Source organism: Toxorhynchites rutilus, chromosome 1, assembly GCF_029784135.1.
Source record: "Toxorhynchites rutilus septentrionalis strain SRP chromosome 1, ASM2978413v1, whole genome shotgun sequence".
Taxonomy (NCBI): Eukaryota; Metazoa; Arthropoda; class Insecta; order Diptera; family Culicidae; genus Toxorhynchites; species Toxorhynchites rutilus.
The window spans coordinates 140,622,649-140,642,223 of NC_073744.1; the positions used below are offsets into that span (position 1 = coordinate 140,622,649).

The 19,575-nt window shown below is 40.9% G+C and overlaps 1 protein-coding gene across 2 annotated transcripts; it reads right to left on the reverse strand.

Annotated features, from left to right (window-relative positions):
- Positions 1 to 1,388: 1,388 nt before the first annotated feature.
- On the reverse strand, positions 1,389 to 18,252 carry LOC129767431 (exportin-6). 2 transcript variants are annotated; one of them, XM_055768342.1, is made up of 5 exons: positions 17,766 to 18,252; positions 13,114 to 13,527; positions 10,081 to 10,929; positions 8,180 to 10,021; positions 1,389 to 2,480 (listed from the first exon to the last, which is right to left on the reverse strand). In XM_055768342.1, the coding sequence occupies exons 1-5, from the start codon at positions 17,766 to 17,768 to the stop codon at positions 2,403 to 2,405; spliced, it is 3,186 nt and encodes a 1,061-aa protein (XP_055624317.1). In that variant the 5' UTR covers positions 17,769 to 18,252; the 3' UTR covers positions 1,389 to 2,402. The 2 variants fall into 2 exon arrangements, with proteins under 2 accessions (XP_055624317.1, XP_055624311.1); XM_055768336.1 differs by lacking the exon at positions 17,766 to 18,252 and adding an exon at positions 13,671 to 14,003.
- Between the last annotated feature and the right edge of the window lie 1,323 nt (positions 18,253 to 19,575).

Consider the following 19,575-nt stretch of genomic DNA (forward strand, 5'->3'; position numbering starts at 1 on the left):
TCGCGCATTACCCAATAGTAACGGAAATGAGTCCCACAATACTACTATTAAATCAAGTGAACGATTCATTTCACAACACATGCGGAGTTTCCAATCGACGATTAATCGGATCATTCCTGATCACATACCAAAACTGCTCAGTTTCGATACGAAACATGACATTTACAAATCAAATCATAGAAACCGTTGAGCATCCAATCTTCTCGCTTTCAACAGGACTAAATGTTGTTAAGCGGAAAATAGAACAGCAAATCGACATTCATTCATTGAAAAGACTTCACCACAAAAACCTGGAACATCTGGAAAACCTGAAACTCACAACAGTTACACACCATTGGACAATAATCGGAGGATTTTCATTTACAACTTCTATGATCATAATCTTTATCATCTACATTCTTTTCAAGTTTAGAACCCAATCAACTAAAGCAACAATCAACCCAGAAAAGTCAACCATAGATGATCATTTCGCTGACCCAGCACCAGTACATTTTTACCAACCACCATCGCTAAGAACCTGACCGTTGAACCAGGAGTTTCAACACTAGGGGAGGAGCAGTTACCACCCAGGCACGGTACACCAGCAGCAGGGAGCATTGCGACCCAGTGCACCGAGTCACAGGCACATTTTTCGCAACACTCGGCATAAAAGCAAACATTATAAAAACCATAGTGTAAGCATATTTAGGCAATCGTGTAAATCAATGAAATAATAAAGTCAGTTTACATTGTGACTCCGTTCAGGGTAGTTCAGCTTTTTTAAAAAGTCAACCGAACTTCCCCTGATAATATTGTCAGACAGTACCATTGAACCAAGGTAGAATCATATGCGGCTTATAAGTCGATGAATAGGGTGTGCGTAAGGACTCTGTACTCAAGACTTTTCTGGAGGATCTGCCGCAAGGTGAAAATAAGGTTAGTAGTAAACCGACTTTCGCTGAAGCCGCCCTGATAACATTCCATGAATCTGTTCGTAAGTGGCGATAGACGATGGAAGATACCTTAGGAAAACACTTTGTAGGTGGCGATTGCACGAAATTTTTCACAGTCCAGTTTGTCGTCTTTATTGATAAGGCAAATAATCCCATCTTCCACTCCTATGGTGGCTGTTCTATTTACCAAATTCTGACAATCAGTCGATGCAAACAATGAACCACCTTTTTCGGATTCATCTTAAAACGTTCCGCTCCCAGTTAAATTGTTGTTTTTCAGCTGCTCATGCCAAAATGACTTTTAAAAACAATCAACAACATTTTTTTTGATCATTTTTTATATAACTCATTGAACACAAATAATTGAGTTGGAGACGAATGAATCAAACATCGGATGTCTACGAAAAATGACAGCGCAACGAGGATTTCGGATGATAGAAAATATTCATCGCAACATACGATCGATTATATCAAGCATTTTTATTGCTCACTAGATCCGAGAATTTCCTGGAAATTATCTGTATTGAAAATACTTGTATATATATATATATATATATATAATTTAACACGATATCGGGTTTAGTTTGTTCAAGGAAACCATATTTGTAATACTAATTCCTTTTTCAATTGTGTATACCTCTAATCTGTTGACAACTATTCACAGAGAATACAATAAAAACTAATCTCGAAAGTTGCAAAATATGACAGAAAGCTGGAAAGACTTGACTTAGTAAAATTGAAGCGAAGCAAGAATCATGATTTTGATTCTGACTTTGAAGGTTAGATTTCATAAAATCTAATTGTCACGATATCACATGTAATAATTACTTAAATATAAAATCCATATAATCGCTTCCTTCAAACTCTGCAATGTAGGTTTCTTAGAATTTAGAATTTTCCGATTTTTAATTTTTATGCCTAACACAACACAACCTTAAAACAAACTCTAGATTTGGTTATGGATAGCAGTAAGAGCTAACGAAAATAAAAATACATGAAACATGGAAAACCCAACATTTTCCTACGAAAAAAAATTCGAGCTGAACCTAACCTACCTGCTAAAGACTATCCATTGTAGAAGAGCGATTTGACGATCCCTGTTACTCAGGTCCCGCGGTATACGTATACGCACACATATGATTTGCGAGATAGTTGACTAACCCGACGACTTAAGGTCGCACCCTTAAAATTTAGTTATTCTATCTCAATTTTATCGCGTTATCAATTTTATTAAAATATGGAATTTCGTGAATTTCAGTTCTACCCCACGCGTTTCGATTCCGGCTCATTTCTATTTTTTTCTGTTGTTTTACTCAATCGGTTTAGAACCCAAATTGAGTTCCAACGATGAAACGCAAGCTGGAGAAAGGGTGTGTGTTTGTGTTTGTGAGAATATGGATGAGAGAAAATCTACAGTGATTGATAGTTTCTAGAAAACTATCTAGGCTACTTCGACGAAAAGGCTCGAAATTAAGCCGTTTCGGTCAGCTGGCCGCACTTGGTGTCCTGGATGAGCTGATTCATGCGGTGTGCGAAGGTTGGATAATCCTGGAAAAATAAACAGAATGTGAGCAATATGGAAAATTGTTAAATACATATATGACGAATTTTATGTCAACTCGACTGGGCACTAGCAGCAGCATCTCAGATTGCAGTGAAATGTTTTGAGTCTGAAGAAACAGGTCATTTAAGCAACTTTGTATACTTGAAATCTGCAAAAAAATGACTACTTTTCGAAAATTACTCTTTAAGTTAGTAGTAAGTAAGTAAACTCTCAGAAAAAAATATATGAATATCACTTACATTACCAACAATACACCCATACATCGAAAGATGTATGTTACAGGGAAAAGTTTTTTTCTAACAATAACAAATTTTTCATGTTTTCTATAAAAAAAATCACAACTAATCCTAATCTAGTTTAAAGTCAAGATAGCGATGTAATGCATTCGGCAAAGTTTATTTTTATAATTCCTGCAGATATGATATGGAGATATGGAGATATGAATAGTCCATCCAATTCCCAAAAAATCACCCATACATCGAAGGAAGAGTACTGGTTCAGGGAAAGAGTTTTCATAGTAACAACTTTTCAGTTCCTTCCCTGATCTCACCGAAGAAGAATGTGTTTCATCTATCGCTCCAGAGTGAAAATAGCAGATTGCTTAGATAGCAGGGCAAAAAATAAATTAAAATAATCAAATTTGTAAAGTGTAAAAAAATTGTAGCGCAACGTGCATTTGAAAAACAAAATAATGCCAGCAGGAGGAAACCACATGTTTCGTTTCCTTTTTTTCAATTGTTCTATATAGCTCCCAAGATAAGCGCACCAGAGACAGCGCATTAGACGGAAGAATAGAAGTAAATATTTATAGCCGACAATTAGCTAGATGTTTTTCACTTTAACCTTTTTCATGGGAAGCATGTTTTGATAAGACTCAAAGCGAGAGCGCTGTATGGGCCACTCGAGAGGTGATAAACATTGTTCTGTTTATATATCGCCCTTTATCGTGCATGGAACGAGCGCGAAGGGCAGAGAAGGAATGGGGCAAAGAAAAAAAAAGTTTATTTAGGAACATGAAAATATAGATAGGGATTCGCTTGCTATTTGCTATTAGCAAATAGTTAGGAAATCATGGGATGAATTTGATGTAGCAAGTAGACAGGAAATGAACAGGAAATTGAGTAAGAATTCGTGTATATATAGTCCGGATTCTTACTCAATAAGTTAGTTCAATTCAAAGTTCAATTTAGTTAGAAAAACCAAAAGGTTCATGGTAGCAAGGAAATAAACAGTTCAATTTCGGAAGCAAACCGTACTCTCATGTGGTATGCACCGGTTAGACCACTCCTTACTTGACGGTCGCTCCTTCGAAACGACCCTCGCTGCGTTCATTCTTCCAGTTCACGATCAGGCATTGCCTGCACGCCTTTTGGTGTTCGAAGCTCCGCTTACATTCTGTCTCGCCAGTATCCGTTTAACCGTCGGAACATGTACTTATTAGGAATAGCCCTCCAACTTGACGCGCAACCCGCCAGTCACCCTTGAAGGACTCTCTTCGAGGCGAAGCATCGATTAGATAGTGCCCTTCAACACAACGCGCACTTCGTCACAGTTACTCTTGTGGGGACAGCCGTCGATTTTGCTCTCCTTTCACAGCCAGGCGTTGTCAGCACGTTGATCAACCCTCCACTATCGCTCAGCTCCGACATGATTTGTGTGATTGCACTGTTCACGGCATCCCAGATTCCCTCGTCGCGACACATCTCCTTTACAATATTCTCGACATGAAGTGCAGGCAGCCCCTCGCGCTTTGCGGTGAACCTGGAACAGACAAAAACGACCTGCTACGGATACCTCTGGTTACCCTGCGTTTGTAGCACTCTCTGTCTTCCGTCAGAGTGATCGGGAATCATCCCGGCGATTACACACACAGCTTCTGTTGAAATGGTCCTATGAGCGCTTACGACTCGCATGGCCTTAAGTCGAAATGTGCTGTTCTGCTTCCTCCGATTCCGATGGGTTTCCAGAGACCCCAACCAGGCAGGGCCACCGTACCTCAGTATCGATGAAGATACGCTTGCCAAGTGGCGCCTCTTGGACCAAAGCTATTTGGCATGATCCTCGCCACTGCGTTGATGACCTTTGCCGCCTGTATAGTCGATATGTTGGTTGAAGTTTAGCCGGTCGTCGATCATAACTCCGGGGTACGATCGTATGTCCTCCGACCGAGACTTCTTCCCGCAGCATTGCTTTGCGATTGATCACTAACAACACCTCGGTTTTGTGATGTACCATCTGGAGCTTTACACGGTCCAACCAGCTACCGATGGTATCTACTGCCTCTGTCACCAACATTTCCATTTCCTGGAGCGTTTCGACGATTACCGTTGTTACGATTTCTTCCGCGAAAGCCACGATCTCCACACCTTTGGGTAGCTACAGCGTTAGTACACTGTCGTTCATCGTGTTCCAAAACGTTGGACCTAGGATGGATCCTTGTGGAACTCTCGCCGAAATGTTCTTCAGTATCTGTTCCCTGGCTGTGTTGTATACCAGGATCCGATTCTGGAAAGAACTCCTCAGAATCCAGTACAGGTAGCCAGGGACCTTCAATCTGTGTAGATTGATGGCCTCGGCGATGGCCTCCCTGCTGGTACTATTAAAGGCGTTTTTCACTTCGATAAAAATCACTGCGCAGTAACGATCACCTCTTCGTTTTTGTTTAAGCGGTGTCAATGTTTTGTCAATGTTATTCATTAATATTTAACATAAAATTCAACGCGTTCACATCAACAACTGTTACTATCTACAAACTCTATGTAATTACATACTGTTTTTAGGATCCTTGTTCTTGTCGTGAGCTCGATGTTGTTCAGTGTTGGATGCATCAATTCTTCAAAGGTCTCTGCCAGCCGCCGAGTATCGTTGTTAGTTTATTTTGCATGGAACTCCATGCATTTGCCACACGCGGGCACTCGCTATACCTATGAATAATCGTCTCTACCGCTGTACTACAGTAAAGACAATTTGCTCCGTCCGCACACTGCATGATGTTCACTGCCTACACTTTTTCGTTCACGAAGATGTACATCAGACTTCGTTGGCTTGAAGATAACCGTGTCGATGATATGTTTTTCCACACTGGGTGCTTTTGTTCCACTCTAGGCGGTTCGATATTCTCAATGAAAACACGTTGGATGAGATCACTGGACGTATTTTGTTGGATGGGGAGTGGGAGCAGGGGTACTCTCGATAACTGTCCGAATAGCGTCCACTGTCGACTTTCCTTTCCGGAACCCGAACCCGAAGAGATCGTCATCTAGACATTTCTGCAGCACTATCGTGAACATGTCGGGGAAAGGGAGGATCGCCGATGGGGATTCCATCGGGGCCGGGTGCTTTTTTGCCTTTAATCCTTTTGCCACCGCGGTGACTTCTTCGTTGGTGACTTGTGCGTTCTCGGCTTCGTCCTCCCCGTGCAGTTTGTGTGGCCACGTTGGTGGGTCGTATTGCGATAAGAGTCCTTTTACGATGACCTCGAGTTTTTCCGGACATAATTCCATGGGAGTCGTTAAACCACGGAATTTCGCCATAACGATTCGATATGCTCCACCCCAAGGATTTGCGTCGACTTCTCGGCAAAGCTTCCTACAGCAGTTTGATTTGCTCCTACGTATCTACACATAACACTTTTTTCTTCTTCTTCTTTTTGGCTTTAAGAGGATTTAAACTTTTCAGTTCATTCGCCTCTAAAACAATTTTTTCTATATTTCCTTCAAACAGTTCGAACAGGCGGACAAGAAGCCACTGATATTTGCGGCATCGGTTTGAATCACAAGATCTCTCTAATGTAGAAGTGCTGAAACTGGCATTACCAGTAGTGAATGCTCCAAATTGAATAGGTACTTGCCAGAAGTCGCCGTTTCCACACCCAAACACAGGTCCGGGACGACTGATGATCGTAGGCTGGAGGTACTCAATCGTCAACCCTATCGAATACACTGTATCACTATCTTGATACAGATTCTTATGATTAGTTGTAATTTTATTGAAAAAAAACATGAAAAATTTGTTAACGGGTGTTCAATTAAAATGAGAATTACTTCAGTGATATAGTAAAAAAAAATTTAAAAATATTTCAAGCAATTCAGTACTTTTTATTAACAACATAACGGTTGCTCTTCAAAAAAAAGTCAGTGAATGTTGGCAAAGGGTCCGTGCTCAGCCGTACAGTGCAAATTAGTGGAGATGCTCTCACACGAGCGCTGGACGGCACTGACATCCATTTTCCGGATGCAATTCCGAATCCTCGTAGTCAGCTGCTTGGTGTCCGTGGCCCGCCAACTATTCTTGTAGACCAGGGCACTGAGGGAACCGAGAAAATTCTCGATTGGACGACACTGGGGCAAGTTGGTCGTGTTCCGTTCATTGGGTACATACGGTGTCTGTTTTTCCTCGAGGTACGCCAACGTCTTCTTGACGTAATGGTAAGACGCCTTGTCCGGCCAGAAGACGTACTTCCCATCAGAATGATGCTCCTCTAAGAACGGAACCAGCATCCTCTCCAGGCACTCCTCCTGGTACACCTTCTGGTTGATGGCAAGTCCACTAAGCTTGTTAAACCAAGGCTTTGAAATCCCTTTGTCGGAGATTGCAATATACAGCATAACTTTCTCTTCAAACTTATGCTTGTATTTGTATTTCACCCCGAGAGATGTGGGCGCCTACGTGTTATCGCTGGTGTAGTACCGATCATTGCCGGGAATGTGAGACTTTGGCAGCGGAAAATACCTCTCGTCGTCCAGCACGAACGATGTCCCGCGATTATTCTTCGTCATCCACCGGTCACGGTCGCTATCTGCTCGTCCGTGTACTCTGGAGACCTAGTCTTCTTTTGACAGACAGACCCTCCTGTTTGATGGTTTTGTGGATGTAGAAATGAGAGCAGCGAAATTTTCGACCGGCGTCACGCAAACTCGTGCCGTCCTTGTTGTCGATCAGCTTTTTAAGATTCCTTCTTCTTTTTCGTCATGATCTTCGCCGGTCGGCCACCACCGGTCTTCCGCTCGACGTTCCGGGATGCCAGTATCCGGTAAACAGTGCTCACTGGCACATTTTCGTCCCGAAAGTGCTCTACTGTAAACTTTATTCATTGACCTTCACGCGTTTCGAAGAACCGTGCAATCTTTGATTGAAGTGACAGCACTCGAGCGAAAAGAAACGAGCAAACCGGTTCTAGGGAGCCCAGAGGGCAATTCTCTTGGTGAGAAAAAAAGTTACGCTCTTAAATTTTTTACAGAAAGGTATTGAAATCATCCTCATTTTTTTTATTGAACACCCGTTAGAAAAACTTTTTTTCTATAAAAGATGTATGGATGACTTTTTGGAAATTATAAGGGCTATTCACACGGACTTTAAAATACGATTTAAAAAGAGAAAAAAAAAAGAATTTTGATTTTTAAAATAATTTTCTTGCTTTTTTTACGACAATATAAACAATTCCGTTCATTCCATCCTTTAGATTTTGTAGATATTATAGTTTTTGAGTTATAATTTTTTGTAAAAAAAGAAAGCAAAATGTTGGCCCTTTTCAAAAAGTAGTCTAATTTTTTTTGAAAACTTCAAGTACGCAAAGTTGCTTAAATGACAAATTTTCCTACACCCACAACGTTTCTGCTATTTAAGAAGGTGCTGCCAACTCCTAAGACGAGTTGGCATGAAATTCATCACATCGGTCACTCACCGAAGCAAGGCAAACATCCTCGACCAGTTTCGAATCCTCCGGGAAACCAATCCCGGTGAAGGTTCCATGCAGGAGCTTCATATCCACCTCTCCCATGCTGTGCAACACCGACAGCAACAGCTCGTAGTGCATAATTCCTTCCGGCGCGGCCAACGCCTTGATGATGGCAGCCTCGAACGACTGAAGTAAGTTATCGCGGAAGAAACCCTTCTGGTAGAGCTTCCACCGCTCGTGCAACGCTTGAAGTGACTGTAGTGTGGCACGGGTAATGTGAGGATCGCTGGCGCATACGATAGCCTGACCGTACGCGTTCATTATGGCACCAAATTGATCCGAGTGTTCAAGCGCAGACTGAGGCTGCTGCAATGCGCCCACTGAACTGGGAGCGAATTGCTTCAGAACACTAGACTTGTAGAAATATTGCCATCGATGAAGCAGTATTCCGTTGAACAGAAGGTACAGAGATAAACTAGCATCGGCGTGACCACGCTGTTCGCATTTACTGCTGCTGGTGGTGAACTCTGACGAGTACACCAGGGGAAGCACGTGTTCTATCGAGAAGCTGATGATATCTGACAGTAGCGAAGCATTTCCCGGTTGCTCCACTATCAGTAGGAACATTTTGAGCAAGATGTCCAACGAACGGAACCGCTGCACTGTGACTTGTTCGGTTTTGGTTTTCCCCAGAAACAGTAGAATAATGTTCTTCAGGAACATTTGGCCAAGTTGGATCTGCAAGGTTCTGATGATTCCCAAGCAGAAGTCGAAGATGTGTTCAACGAGGGCACAGTTTTTGCTGCTGGCAGCGCTATAAATGGCGAGAGTTTTCTCTATCACAGGTCTGTATGCCGCCGCCAACATCTGCTTGACGGAACTGCTCTGTTCTTGGTAGTAATCTAGTAGATCGCGCAGTGTGCTCAGCACAGTTGCGGCAACTGAAACAATTTTCTCCTCCTGGCCGTAATCCAGCGAGAAACTACAAGCGTTGAAGGCATGGCCCAAGTCTAACCTAATCAAATCACCGGCAATAAATGCAATGTATTCCTGTAACAGTGCGGCACGACCTTCGAAATTTTGCTCCTGTACTGAACAGCCTGCCCACGGTAGCACAAAACAGTTGCATATTGCTCGCCGAACTGTGCTGGCTGTCGATCGCTCCATATGCCGAAGGTCGCTGTGAACTAGTGGTTTAATTAGCTGAACGAGGTATTTCGGTCGCAAATTGGCACTAACACTGAGCAGCAGCTGAGCCGCAGCACTCGAGAGCGTTTTCAGCTGATCTTTCTTCACCTTCTGCGGAGGGGACAAAAACCGCGGAATGCACCCAACGAAACGCATCATTTCCGCGTCTCCGAAAGGAATGTGTGTCACCAGCAGCAAACTCCGCACAGTGATGAGCGTTTGGCCCACGACGTCCACCAAATCGCTTGCAATCGGGGAAAGATGCACGAAAAAGTACTCCAACGGATCACCCGAAGCGTCGGAAACCATCTCCACCAGTTTGACTAAATCCTCGATCAGCCTTCCGAGGGATGCGCTAACCTTCTCCGAACATTCGTGCAGCAGCGAACTGATTCGGGCTATCACTTGGCACAGGGAAATGAAATCACGGAATTTACACCGCAGTCCGGCACCTCCGTCATCCTCCAGTGAACGCGGCGATATGAAACAGGATCCGTTCAGCAGGACACCGACCGTGGAAAGAACTTGCGCATAGGGACCGTTCGAGTCGGACGCAAACTCCGAAAAGACCATGTCGTACACCCGAATCGGTTCGATCTCGGCAATTAGCGCAATTGTGTCGATGCATTGGTTGAAGAAATGCTGCAGCTCGGTTTCATTCTGTAACAGAGAAAGTGAAATAATTATCCCAATCGAAAAATAGACCGGCTACAACTTACATCATCATCAAGTTCTTCGCTGTCCAGCATGTCCAACTGCTGATCGAAATCGTACTGGAATAGCATTCGTTTCACGGTGCCCGCTGATAACGCTAGCAGCTTTTCGGTATGCTTCTCTGTGACACCATTGTTCCCGGTCGCACCAAAGCTGCGTATGATTGGAGTCCAAATTGTTAAACGTTCCGTGAAAGCCAGCGCTCCGTATCCGAAAAATGTATACTGAAAGAGCGAGTTCAAATAGCTTATGGCAGGAAAATGTGGATCCTTGCTCCACTTGTGCCACTGCTGGACAGTGAACAATCGGAGCAGCTCTGTAAGCTTATCCTGGTACAATTCATTCGACAGTTTAAGGGTTGGTTGCTGAAGCAAATCGATCACTCCGGTGGCTATGACCGTCGGCAACGGAAGGGGTTTCTGGCGATAGAATAGCTCCGAAATCGTCGTCAGGGCAGAGATCGATACATCGTTATAGCTCTCGTTCCACCGAGCAAGCACGAACAAGCTCTGGAAAAACTCCGGACCAGTAATATTGTCCAGAGGAGCCCACGAAAATATCTGCTGCACACACAGCAACAAATCGAGTACGGCTTGCTGCAGTCGTGAATCGTCACCAAATGGGGGTGGCAGATGAGCCAAGCTAATTCCGTTCTTACAACTTGTTCGGGTGATGCAGAGTTCAGCGTATTTTTCCAGAATGTCGAACACCGACGGCAGGTACATCGATACACAGTAGGAGAGATATTTTTGCCGCTCGCTGTTCATATCGGATTTTGTACTAGTGATCTCATCCGAAGTTGAACGCAGCAGAGTGATGCCGAGGATGAATTTGTTCTTAAGCAATTCCATTACCTTTAAAAAACAAAAGTACCGATTAATGTAAGTATTGTTTCGTGCATATTTCAACAATTTGCTTTGAAATCAACAGTGAGTATACTCTCATAGATTGGATTCAACTTCAGCAGGCGGACAGCATTACAGGATTACGTGAACAATTCGAGCAACAGATACAGTGACTCAAATCCGTAATCATACTCCACCATGCAGATCTCTATTCCCTTCTTTTGAAAGTCGAAACAAGCTTTCGGAACATTCTATTTAGATAAAGTTATAGTGTCATATGAGAGTTAAAAGGTTTGCTATCTGTTTTCAGAATGATGGTTTTTATTTCTCTAAAAATGGCGAATGTGTGTGCTAATGTATGAAAATTGACTCAAATTCATAATCGTACGCTGGTTGAAATCTCTACTCGATTTCGAAGGCGTTGGCCTATTTACGAATTCCATCATTAGTATGGTATCCCTTGGTTATTGCAAATATCTTTAGCTGTCTTTGGCGTTATATACGAGTTTTTTGGTGTATTCGAAAGGAAGTTTTTTCATCAAGTGGTTTTTAAAATCGTTATGTTAAGAAATTTAATGGTTTCTAAATTTCCTACACAGATAACTTCCTCAGTTTTTTACTGGGATTGATGTCGAAAGATTGTGGAGGAATATCAATAACTTTTGAATAATTGTAATGTAACCATGTGCGAACTTTACATGTCTTGAGCTCTGGGTCACTGTTTTGGCAAAACTTGAATCCTCGATTCCATCACATTTTGTTGACACTCTGCTTCATATTTTCCTTCAGGATGTTCACGTGAACATTCTGATCCAATACACCATTGATGATAATCAAATTACTCATACATACACCCTCATACCATCCCTCCACCACCACCATGTTTAAATGTCGCAATCAGATTTTTTTTACGTTTAGTTCATCGTTGGCCTCCTCCATACGAAACGATAACCATCGGAGCCAAAAATATCAAATTAGGACCCATCTATGGAAATAACATCTTACCAGTAAGATTCCTAGGCACATTACAAACTTTTTGTTCGCTCAATTTGGTTTTTATCGATGAAGTAATGGATCAGAATGTTCACTTGAACATCCTGCAGGGGAATATGAAGCAAAGTGTCAACAAAATGTGATTGAATCGAGGATTCAAGATTTGCCAAGACAGTGACCCAGAGCTCAAGACATACAAAGTTCGCACATGGTTACATTACAATTATTCAAAAGTTATTGATATTCCTCCACAATCTTTCGACATCAATCCCAGTAAAAAACTGAGGAAGTTATCTGTGTAGGAAATTTAGAAACCATTAAATTTCTTAAAATAACGATTTTAAAAACCACTTGATGAAAAAACTTATAAATATTCCTTTCGAATACACCGAAAAACTCGTATATAACGCCAAAGACAGCTAAAGATATTTGCAATAACCAAGGGATACCATACTAATGATGAAATTCGTAAATTGGCCAACGCCTTCGAAATCGAGTAGAGATTTCAACCAGCGTACGATTATGAGTTTGAGTAAATTTTCATACATTAGCACACACATTCGCCATTTTTAGAAAAATAAAAACCATTATTCTGACAACAGATAGCAAACCTTTTAAATCTCATATGACACTATGATTTTATCTAAATAGAATGTTCCGAAAGCTTGTTTTCGATTTTCAAAAGAAGGGAAAATAGATCTGCATGGTGGAGTACGATTACGGATTTGTGTCACTATAGGACTTAATTGACAAACACTCTATTACGTTGGTCGACAGGATTTCACGTGCTTAAACCAACGCAATCTAATCTATGCAGTATATGCGCTAAGAGTTTAATATAATTTGTTATTCCTCATTTTTGCAAGGTCAAACGCTTAAAGCTTCATCTTTAGAATCCGGAATCACAAAACCAGTTGTATCCCTAGAATGGTTGAAGGGCACCAACAAGAGTAATCATGCACATAGAAGCAATATTTGTTTGACCAATAACATGTTTTGTCTGCAAGTATAAATGACAGTTATATAGCCTTGATAAACACAACCAACTATATTTCATGTTTCCTCTATAAGTATGTTGTATATCAAGTAGTATTAATCGTTTCATGGTCGTTGCGATGCGATTTTTTCTTCTGTCCATACATACAACTTTATACCCTCTTTATTTTTTTCTCGATTTATTTTTCTCAACTACGGGCTCACCTGGTTCATGTAATCCGGGTGCTGCTCGGGGAACTGCCGTTTACCAATGAGAGCAATCAGCTGTGCGATCTTGTCCCGCTGAAGTCCCGGAATGTCTTGAGAAAACCCCGCATAGGTCGACCACAGCGACTCATTTATCTGATTCCTTTGGAGTTCATTCAAGGTGTGCCATCGCTGATTAATGGTGACTTCAATGGTGGAAACGTTAAAGAACCAAAAGTACTGGTTGTTGAAATGGGCCAAATTGTGCAGGCACATGGCCCAGGAATGCGATGATCGTTGGAATTGCTGTAGTTGACCCTCGATCGCATGTTTCCTAGAATTGGATGTGCCCGGATGGTAGAACTCATTCACCAGGGTTTCAATCGACAGCAGCTCTGCCTGGTGTATCGCACCATCGATGGCCAGAGTGCCCTGAAAAAGAAAGACAAATGTTAGTCGGCTCCGATACAAACGCAACTGATACACGCGCCAACATTCATTCGAGGATTACTCATTCAAACCAAAACATATTTTGCCGACAACTCGCATGACATAATTCTGCGCAATAACATTACATTTATCTGTTCAGTGCTATACATTTCGCCTTCCCTTTCAGCAATGTCGCCTGCTGTTGTCTGAGACTGGTCGTGCTAGAGAGATGAAAAGAAAACCTTGACCGGTTGCTTCCTCCGACAGTGACCTCCGAAAAACAATCGACAGTTTTACTGAGTCTATGGACTATTTCTGAAAAATTCCTCCTCTTATGAACACGCTACGAAGTCTACCAGTGCGTCATAGCTGGCGAAAAGCTGCACTTTTATCAGCGGAAAAAACAGATTCTCCCCCAAGTGTCTGAGGAAGAAATAATTCGAGACTTAGCTCACGACGATGTCTGTTGACCAGGCGCTAACTACCACTGTGTACAATGTGTGAGTGCGCAGCGAGATAACAAAACACAAGAAGAAGTGGGATTGGATTTTCAATGTCTCTTGCAGGTTCTCTTCTCTTCGTTTCGTCAGAGATTCGAGTTGCTAGTTTCTGGGTGTTGTTTCTTCTAAAGAAATTTTTGACGTAGGACTACGTCTTACATTAAGGGTGCCAAATCAAAAAACAGGTCACGTTTTTATAAAATAAAGTTAACGTTAATAACTATTTTTGCTGCGAATGGATTTTAACGATTTGCATACCAATCGAATCGGAAATTTTCTATGACTTGTTTGATATGCCATACATTGCAATCCCATAGTTTGTATATGGTTTAAATTGATGAAAATTGGAAGCATTCCCATTTCCCCATACATTTGTTCTGTCCATTTGTGTGCTTTCCCGAACAGAGCTGTCAATAACGGGCAACTTATGCAGCCGCTAGGATAGAAACAACGAACGAGAATAGTGAAAAGATAATATTTGCGAAGTTAACTCCACCCTTGCATAGTAAGTAAGTTGTCGCTAGCCTATAAGTATTGCATCTCCTCTGAGGAAAATTCTCAGATTTTTTTTGTGTCCGAAACAACAAAGGTCGCTTATTGTACTCGTTTTGTGTTTTGTCTCCCCTCGAGCTGTGAACGCTAGCGAATATTTCACTTGAAGTGTATCTGGCATAGCAATTAACACAACCATCCGAGCCATGGCAAAGCAGGCCAAAAAAGAGAAGAGTGCAAATGGTTATAGGTCGCTTCTAGCCATCAGTGTTTGGTTTTGAGTGTGTTGCTTGTTTTCGTTGCGCGAAACTTAGAACTTGTTCATTACCTGTACATGGTGTGCTATTCGCCTTCGATACTTTTAGTTGACATTCGTATTTGCTCTCGTGCGCATCGACTCTGTTCTGATGCAACAAGCTTCTACCTTTGTTGACGATTTTGACCGAACTGTGTGCATCTGTTGTACGCGTGTTTTATGCTTGTTGAATGGCGATGCAAGGAAGATTCCTCTCGGTTAATACTCAATGCAATGCGTGCATTGATTAAAATAATCAAATTGCGACATATGACCAATTAGTGTATTGTTCTTGTAAAGGCAAGAAAAAATCGTTGCTTCTCGAAATGATTCTACAAAACCACGCAAGCCATTAAACCTTTTCAGGGTCCCCGGAATTTCTTACTAAAGTGTTATTTATGAAATTTCGACGTATTCGCAAATAATATCCTAAATGATAAACCAAAAAATTAAAAAAAAATGCGTAGTCCTACGTCCTAAGCGATCGTGTCTCGGATACAACCCCACAATTTTTTTTTGACTTTTCTGGATTCGAGAGAATCCACTGTTTTCAATAATTAAACTCATAAATTATGTCAGGGAAAAATTTAAGGATTTGATATCCTTTAGAACAGTGATTCGCAACACTTTCCCTTATTATGACCTTCTATGATTTTCACCCAGTGTCACGTGTCCTCCTGAAAGTTATTATGAATAAATGACGTTGCGGGGTAAAACCGTCCGGTACTTACGTGTTAGTCACCGGAGCCGTTTTGTTATTTTTCGGTCATACTAAACACTGCATTACAAGGCAACTTTTTCAGAAATTGTGCTTATGTTCTCCTTCCAAGCTTCTCACTAAAACTTGCAAGTAAATCGATTTTCTTTGAGTTTTCAAAAACATTTCGGTCTTGTTATTAAGTTCAAAATACGGATGAGTACACTGACTTTGGACAACCATCGTTTTGTGTGCCTTGTGCTTTGGATCGTTGTCTTGCTGAAAGATCCAATCCTTCAGCAAACCGATCTCCCGTGCTGAGCTCTTCAAATAGTATATAAGGATATCGATGTACAGTAAACATTCACTAACTGGGCGAATAGGGAAGACCAATTGTCGACATTCGCGTTTTAACTGGTCCGGCATGTAAAACGTCAAATAAAATCCAGGGGAACTTCAATGAATTGTTTGATTCGCGTTGATTATGAAATTGGATAAACAAAAGGTTTCCAATGGAAGTTTTGCATTGAGTGCGACAACAGGTATGAAACAAAATTTGAGGAAATTATTTTTCTGTAATTTAATCAATGTTTTTGTCATGCGGAAATAATACCAATTTTCATAACATTTCAAATTACATTCGAATGCCCCTCACAGCAAATCTTCCATTTGAATATGGCGTCGATTGTTTACGAAATTCTGCTTTTTAACTGATCCAGGGACCAGTTAACGTTCGCCGAGTTAGAAAGCATACCAGTTAGCGAACGATTACTGTACTTTTCAGCATTCATTATACTATCGATCTGAGCCAGGTTTAAAACACCGGACCAAGCAAAACACCCCCAGACCATGATGTTACCGCCACTGTACTTCACTGTCTTCTGAACGTACTCTTCTCGCTTAATCCAATCTCTAGGTAGTTGTTTCTTTCCGAAAAGCTCGAATTTGCTTTGTCTGCCACAGACATTGGAGATGTAATTTTGCTAATAGGTACAGAAAAACTACTTGGATATTCGATAAGTTATTTAAATTGACAGCTCTGGGTATAGTCCTACGTCTATCCGGTTATGACCACAACATTACGCTGAGGAAACGTTTAAGAAAACATGTTTGTCCTTTTTGCTTTTTAGCTGGGTTCAATCCTGTATATATAAACTTTTAGATAAACGTATGGTGAACTATACACTATAGTGTTTTCGATGTAAGAGCATGCATTTGATTCCACTATTTAGTATGACCATACAACTAGACAGTCGATATCAGACCTCCATTTTTCTGTTATTAATAGCACATATAGTCCGATGTTTCTTGCTGCAAGCAGCAGAGCGAGTGTGCAAGAAGAGAAACGGAATCTCTGTCACTGATGATGTTTATCTGGACCTAATTATTAAAGATGATCAATTGAGGGACTTGAGATTTGTACTCACGATTATTCGCATATTATCAAATGAAAGCGCTCCAGTTTGAATACTAAGACATAGACCAACACTGCCAACACTTCATAAATCGAACTGGAGTACGTTTCTTTAGGAAATTTCAATAGTTGACGCTTCAACAAAGTGCTCATACACTGTTTGACCGAAGCCAAACATTTGACTCTTTTTGACAGATGAAATTTGATCAACGTGTACTGATCAAATATATTCGAAACAAAACACGAATAGCAAATATTCAGTTATTGGATATCTAAAATACTTTTGGGGTGTGTTTTTTAAACCTGTCGGTACATGGTTAGTTTACCTTAAATATTCCAGTCGAATTATTTCCATGTTCGATGTTTGACATTATTTGCCATTGTTAATAATTGAAGAGTGACAAACAAAACAGTGTTTATACAAATTTCAAACCAAACTTTATCTGTCAAATATTTAACCTTCGGACAATGTACGCCACCTTAAGTATAACAATGTCAGATGTATTTTACTTTTACTTTCCTTTGTTAACGGAGACTTCAAATCTTTCGATTCATTCGTCTCAAATACTTTGCTTTTTCTGGTCAATTAATACATTTCTCTTAAATTGGATTTGAAATGCCATTGCCCAAACATTTGACAATCGTCTTTATAAATGAATGTTTTTAAAAATATGTAGAAAACGAAAAACATGTGAATATTTAGTAAGGTAATACAAAATTTAAATGTTTTATCCGCATGTTGGCTACTCATTGCTCATCGGCAAAGCAAAACGTCGACTGGCAGCACTCCACAGCTGATTAACCACATCTTCTTCAGACATCTCAGCAGCAATGGCTACTCACCATCTTTCTTTTCTCGACTTCCAGGAGCTGCGACTTCCGAACGGCAAACTAGCGGATGTATATTTCACCCAATTTCAGATGTCCTGAGTCTTTTTTGCGCAACAATCTTGCCAAACGTAGCAAAAAACGGGCTCCGAACGTCGACTAATCCCACGGACTAATAAACTACGTAAACGCCCCGATTTTTCCTTCTCGATTTTTTTCCTTGCTGGAGGCTGAAATCTTTTTTAACACTAATTTTGCCACATGAGGGCTCTTCTCAACGCGAATCCACAGCGAAACACAATCGAAAATCTTACCCGACGATTCTGTACGGGATTCTAATTGCTTGTTTCATGTGCAAAAATAAAGATTTTTGCACTTTTTTTCACTATCTCGTAGCAATCCGTATCTTCTCACTGCTGCATGTATTTCTACTTCGCACAAACTCTACTCTCACACTGCATGCTGACTACTGCGTGACACTAGTATAGTGAAGGCATACGAGCAAGGGTCGGTGAGCGAACGGAACAGCGAAGATAAGGAAGGAAATGAACGCACACACACAGCACATTTGCGAGGGCAGATGAATGAAAACAGCATGTGTGCGTGAGGTGTGTAGTCATCAATGTTTTGGCTCTTGTTTCTATTATTATGAATTGTGCAGAGACTGACATAGCAGTGAATCACACTTATGCAGAAGGTCCTTAAACCACACCTTCTTGGTAGTGTAAGTAAAGAAGAATATTTGAAAAACGTCACGCTGTCATACGTTCCATAGATATTGAACAACACAAAGTAAATAGATGAAGTGACGTCACGAATTCAATATATGGATTTGTGAGCGCATCTTATGAACGAAGAGGGAATGTATCACCGTCTTTTGATGATTGATGCGTGGACGTAATAGCTATAATGACAAACATGGTCACAATTGAGGGCACTGAGTTTTGATTCCACGACCGTTCGGTTAGTAAGCAGACACGCGACCCGTTTAAACAGGGTGCAACGAGATGTTAAAAAAAATCGCTCAGCTTCACATCGATAGAACCATGCAAACGATATTTAAGCTGGCTGGCTTAACTACCGCTGGCAGGATAATAAATAATTTTGCGAATTTTTATTTATATACTACCTATTTTTATAACATTAAGGCCTCTACACATTGGGCAACCGCAACCCTATCTATGTTGGCAATGTCAATTCCGTTTACGTCCGTCATCATAAATTCCATAATCGCTGGCAGAGATGTCATTTCTACAACTGCCGCAGGAAATATAATATGAAGAGTGAATTCTTATAACATGATTTAAAAAAAAATATACTTTGTTTGAGGTTATTCTTAACTCGATCGAGAAGGAAATAAAGGTTGAAATTTGCAATTGACGTTAAATTAAAGGCATGCACGACTTTTCAAAACTCTTCAATGGTTTGATACCATTGGCAGCTTTATAATACAATATGTTCTTTGCAGAAAAATACTGGTAATCTAGTCCAAAATTCAAATCAACTGCGTGAAACAGATAACCCTGATATTGAGAGACGAACCAGCCTACGGATGAAAGTCTCTAATATAAAGAACAAAAAAGATAACCCTCATAAAATTATGTGATTGCATGAGAAGTACAAGAAAATATGTCGCGTTGCTATTCGAGAGTAGACTTTAATAAGATTCCGCATAAATCTTCGGATTGCTGGAAACATGTAAAACAGATTATTCAAATAAAACAATAATGTTCGCCTTTCCATAGCTAGCGAGTTTGAATGTTGATCAAATTATCACAGTTGTTCGGTACTGTTTTTATCATATATGTCACCTCCGATGTCATCC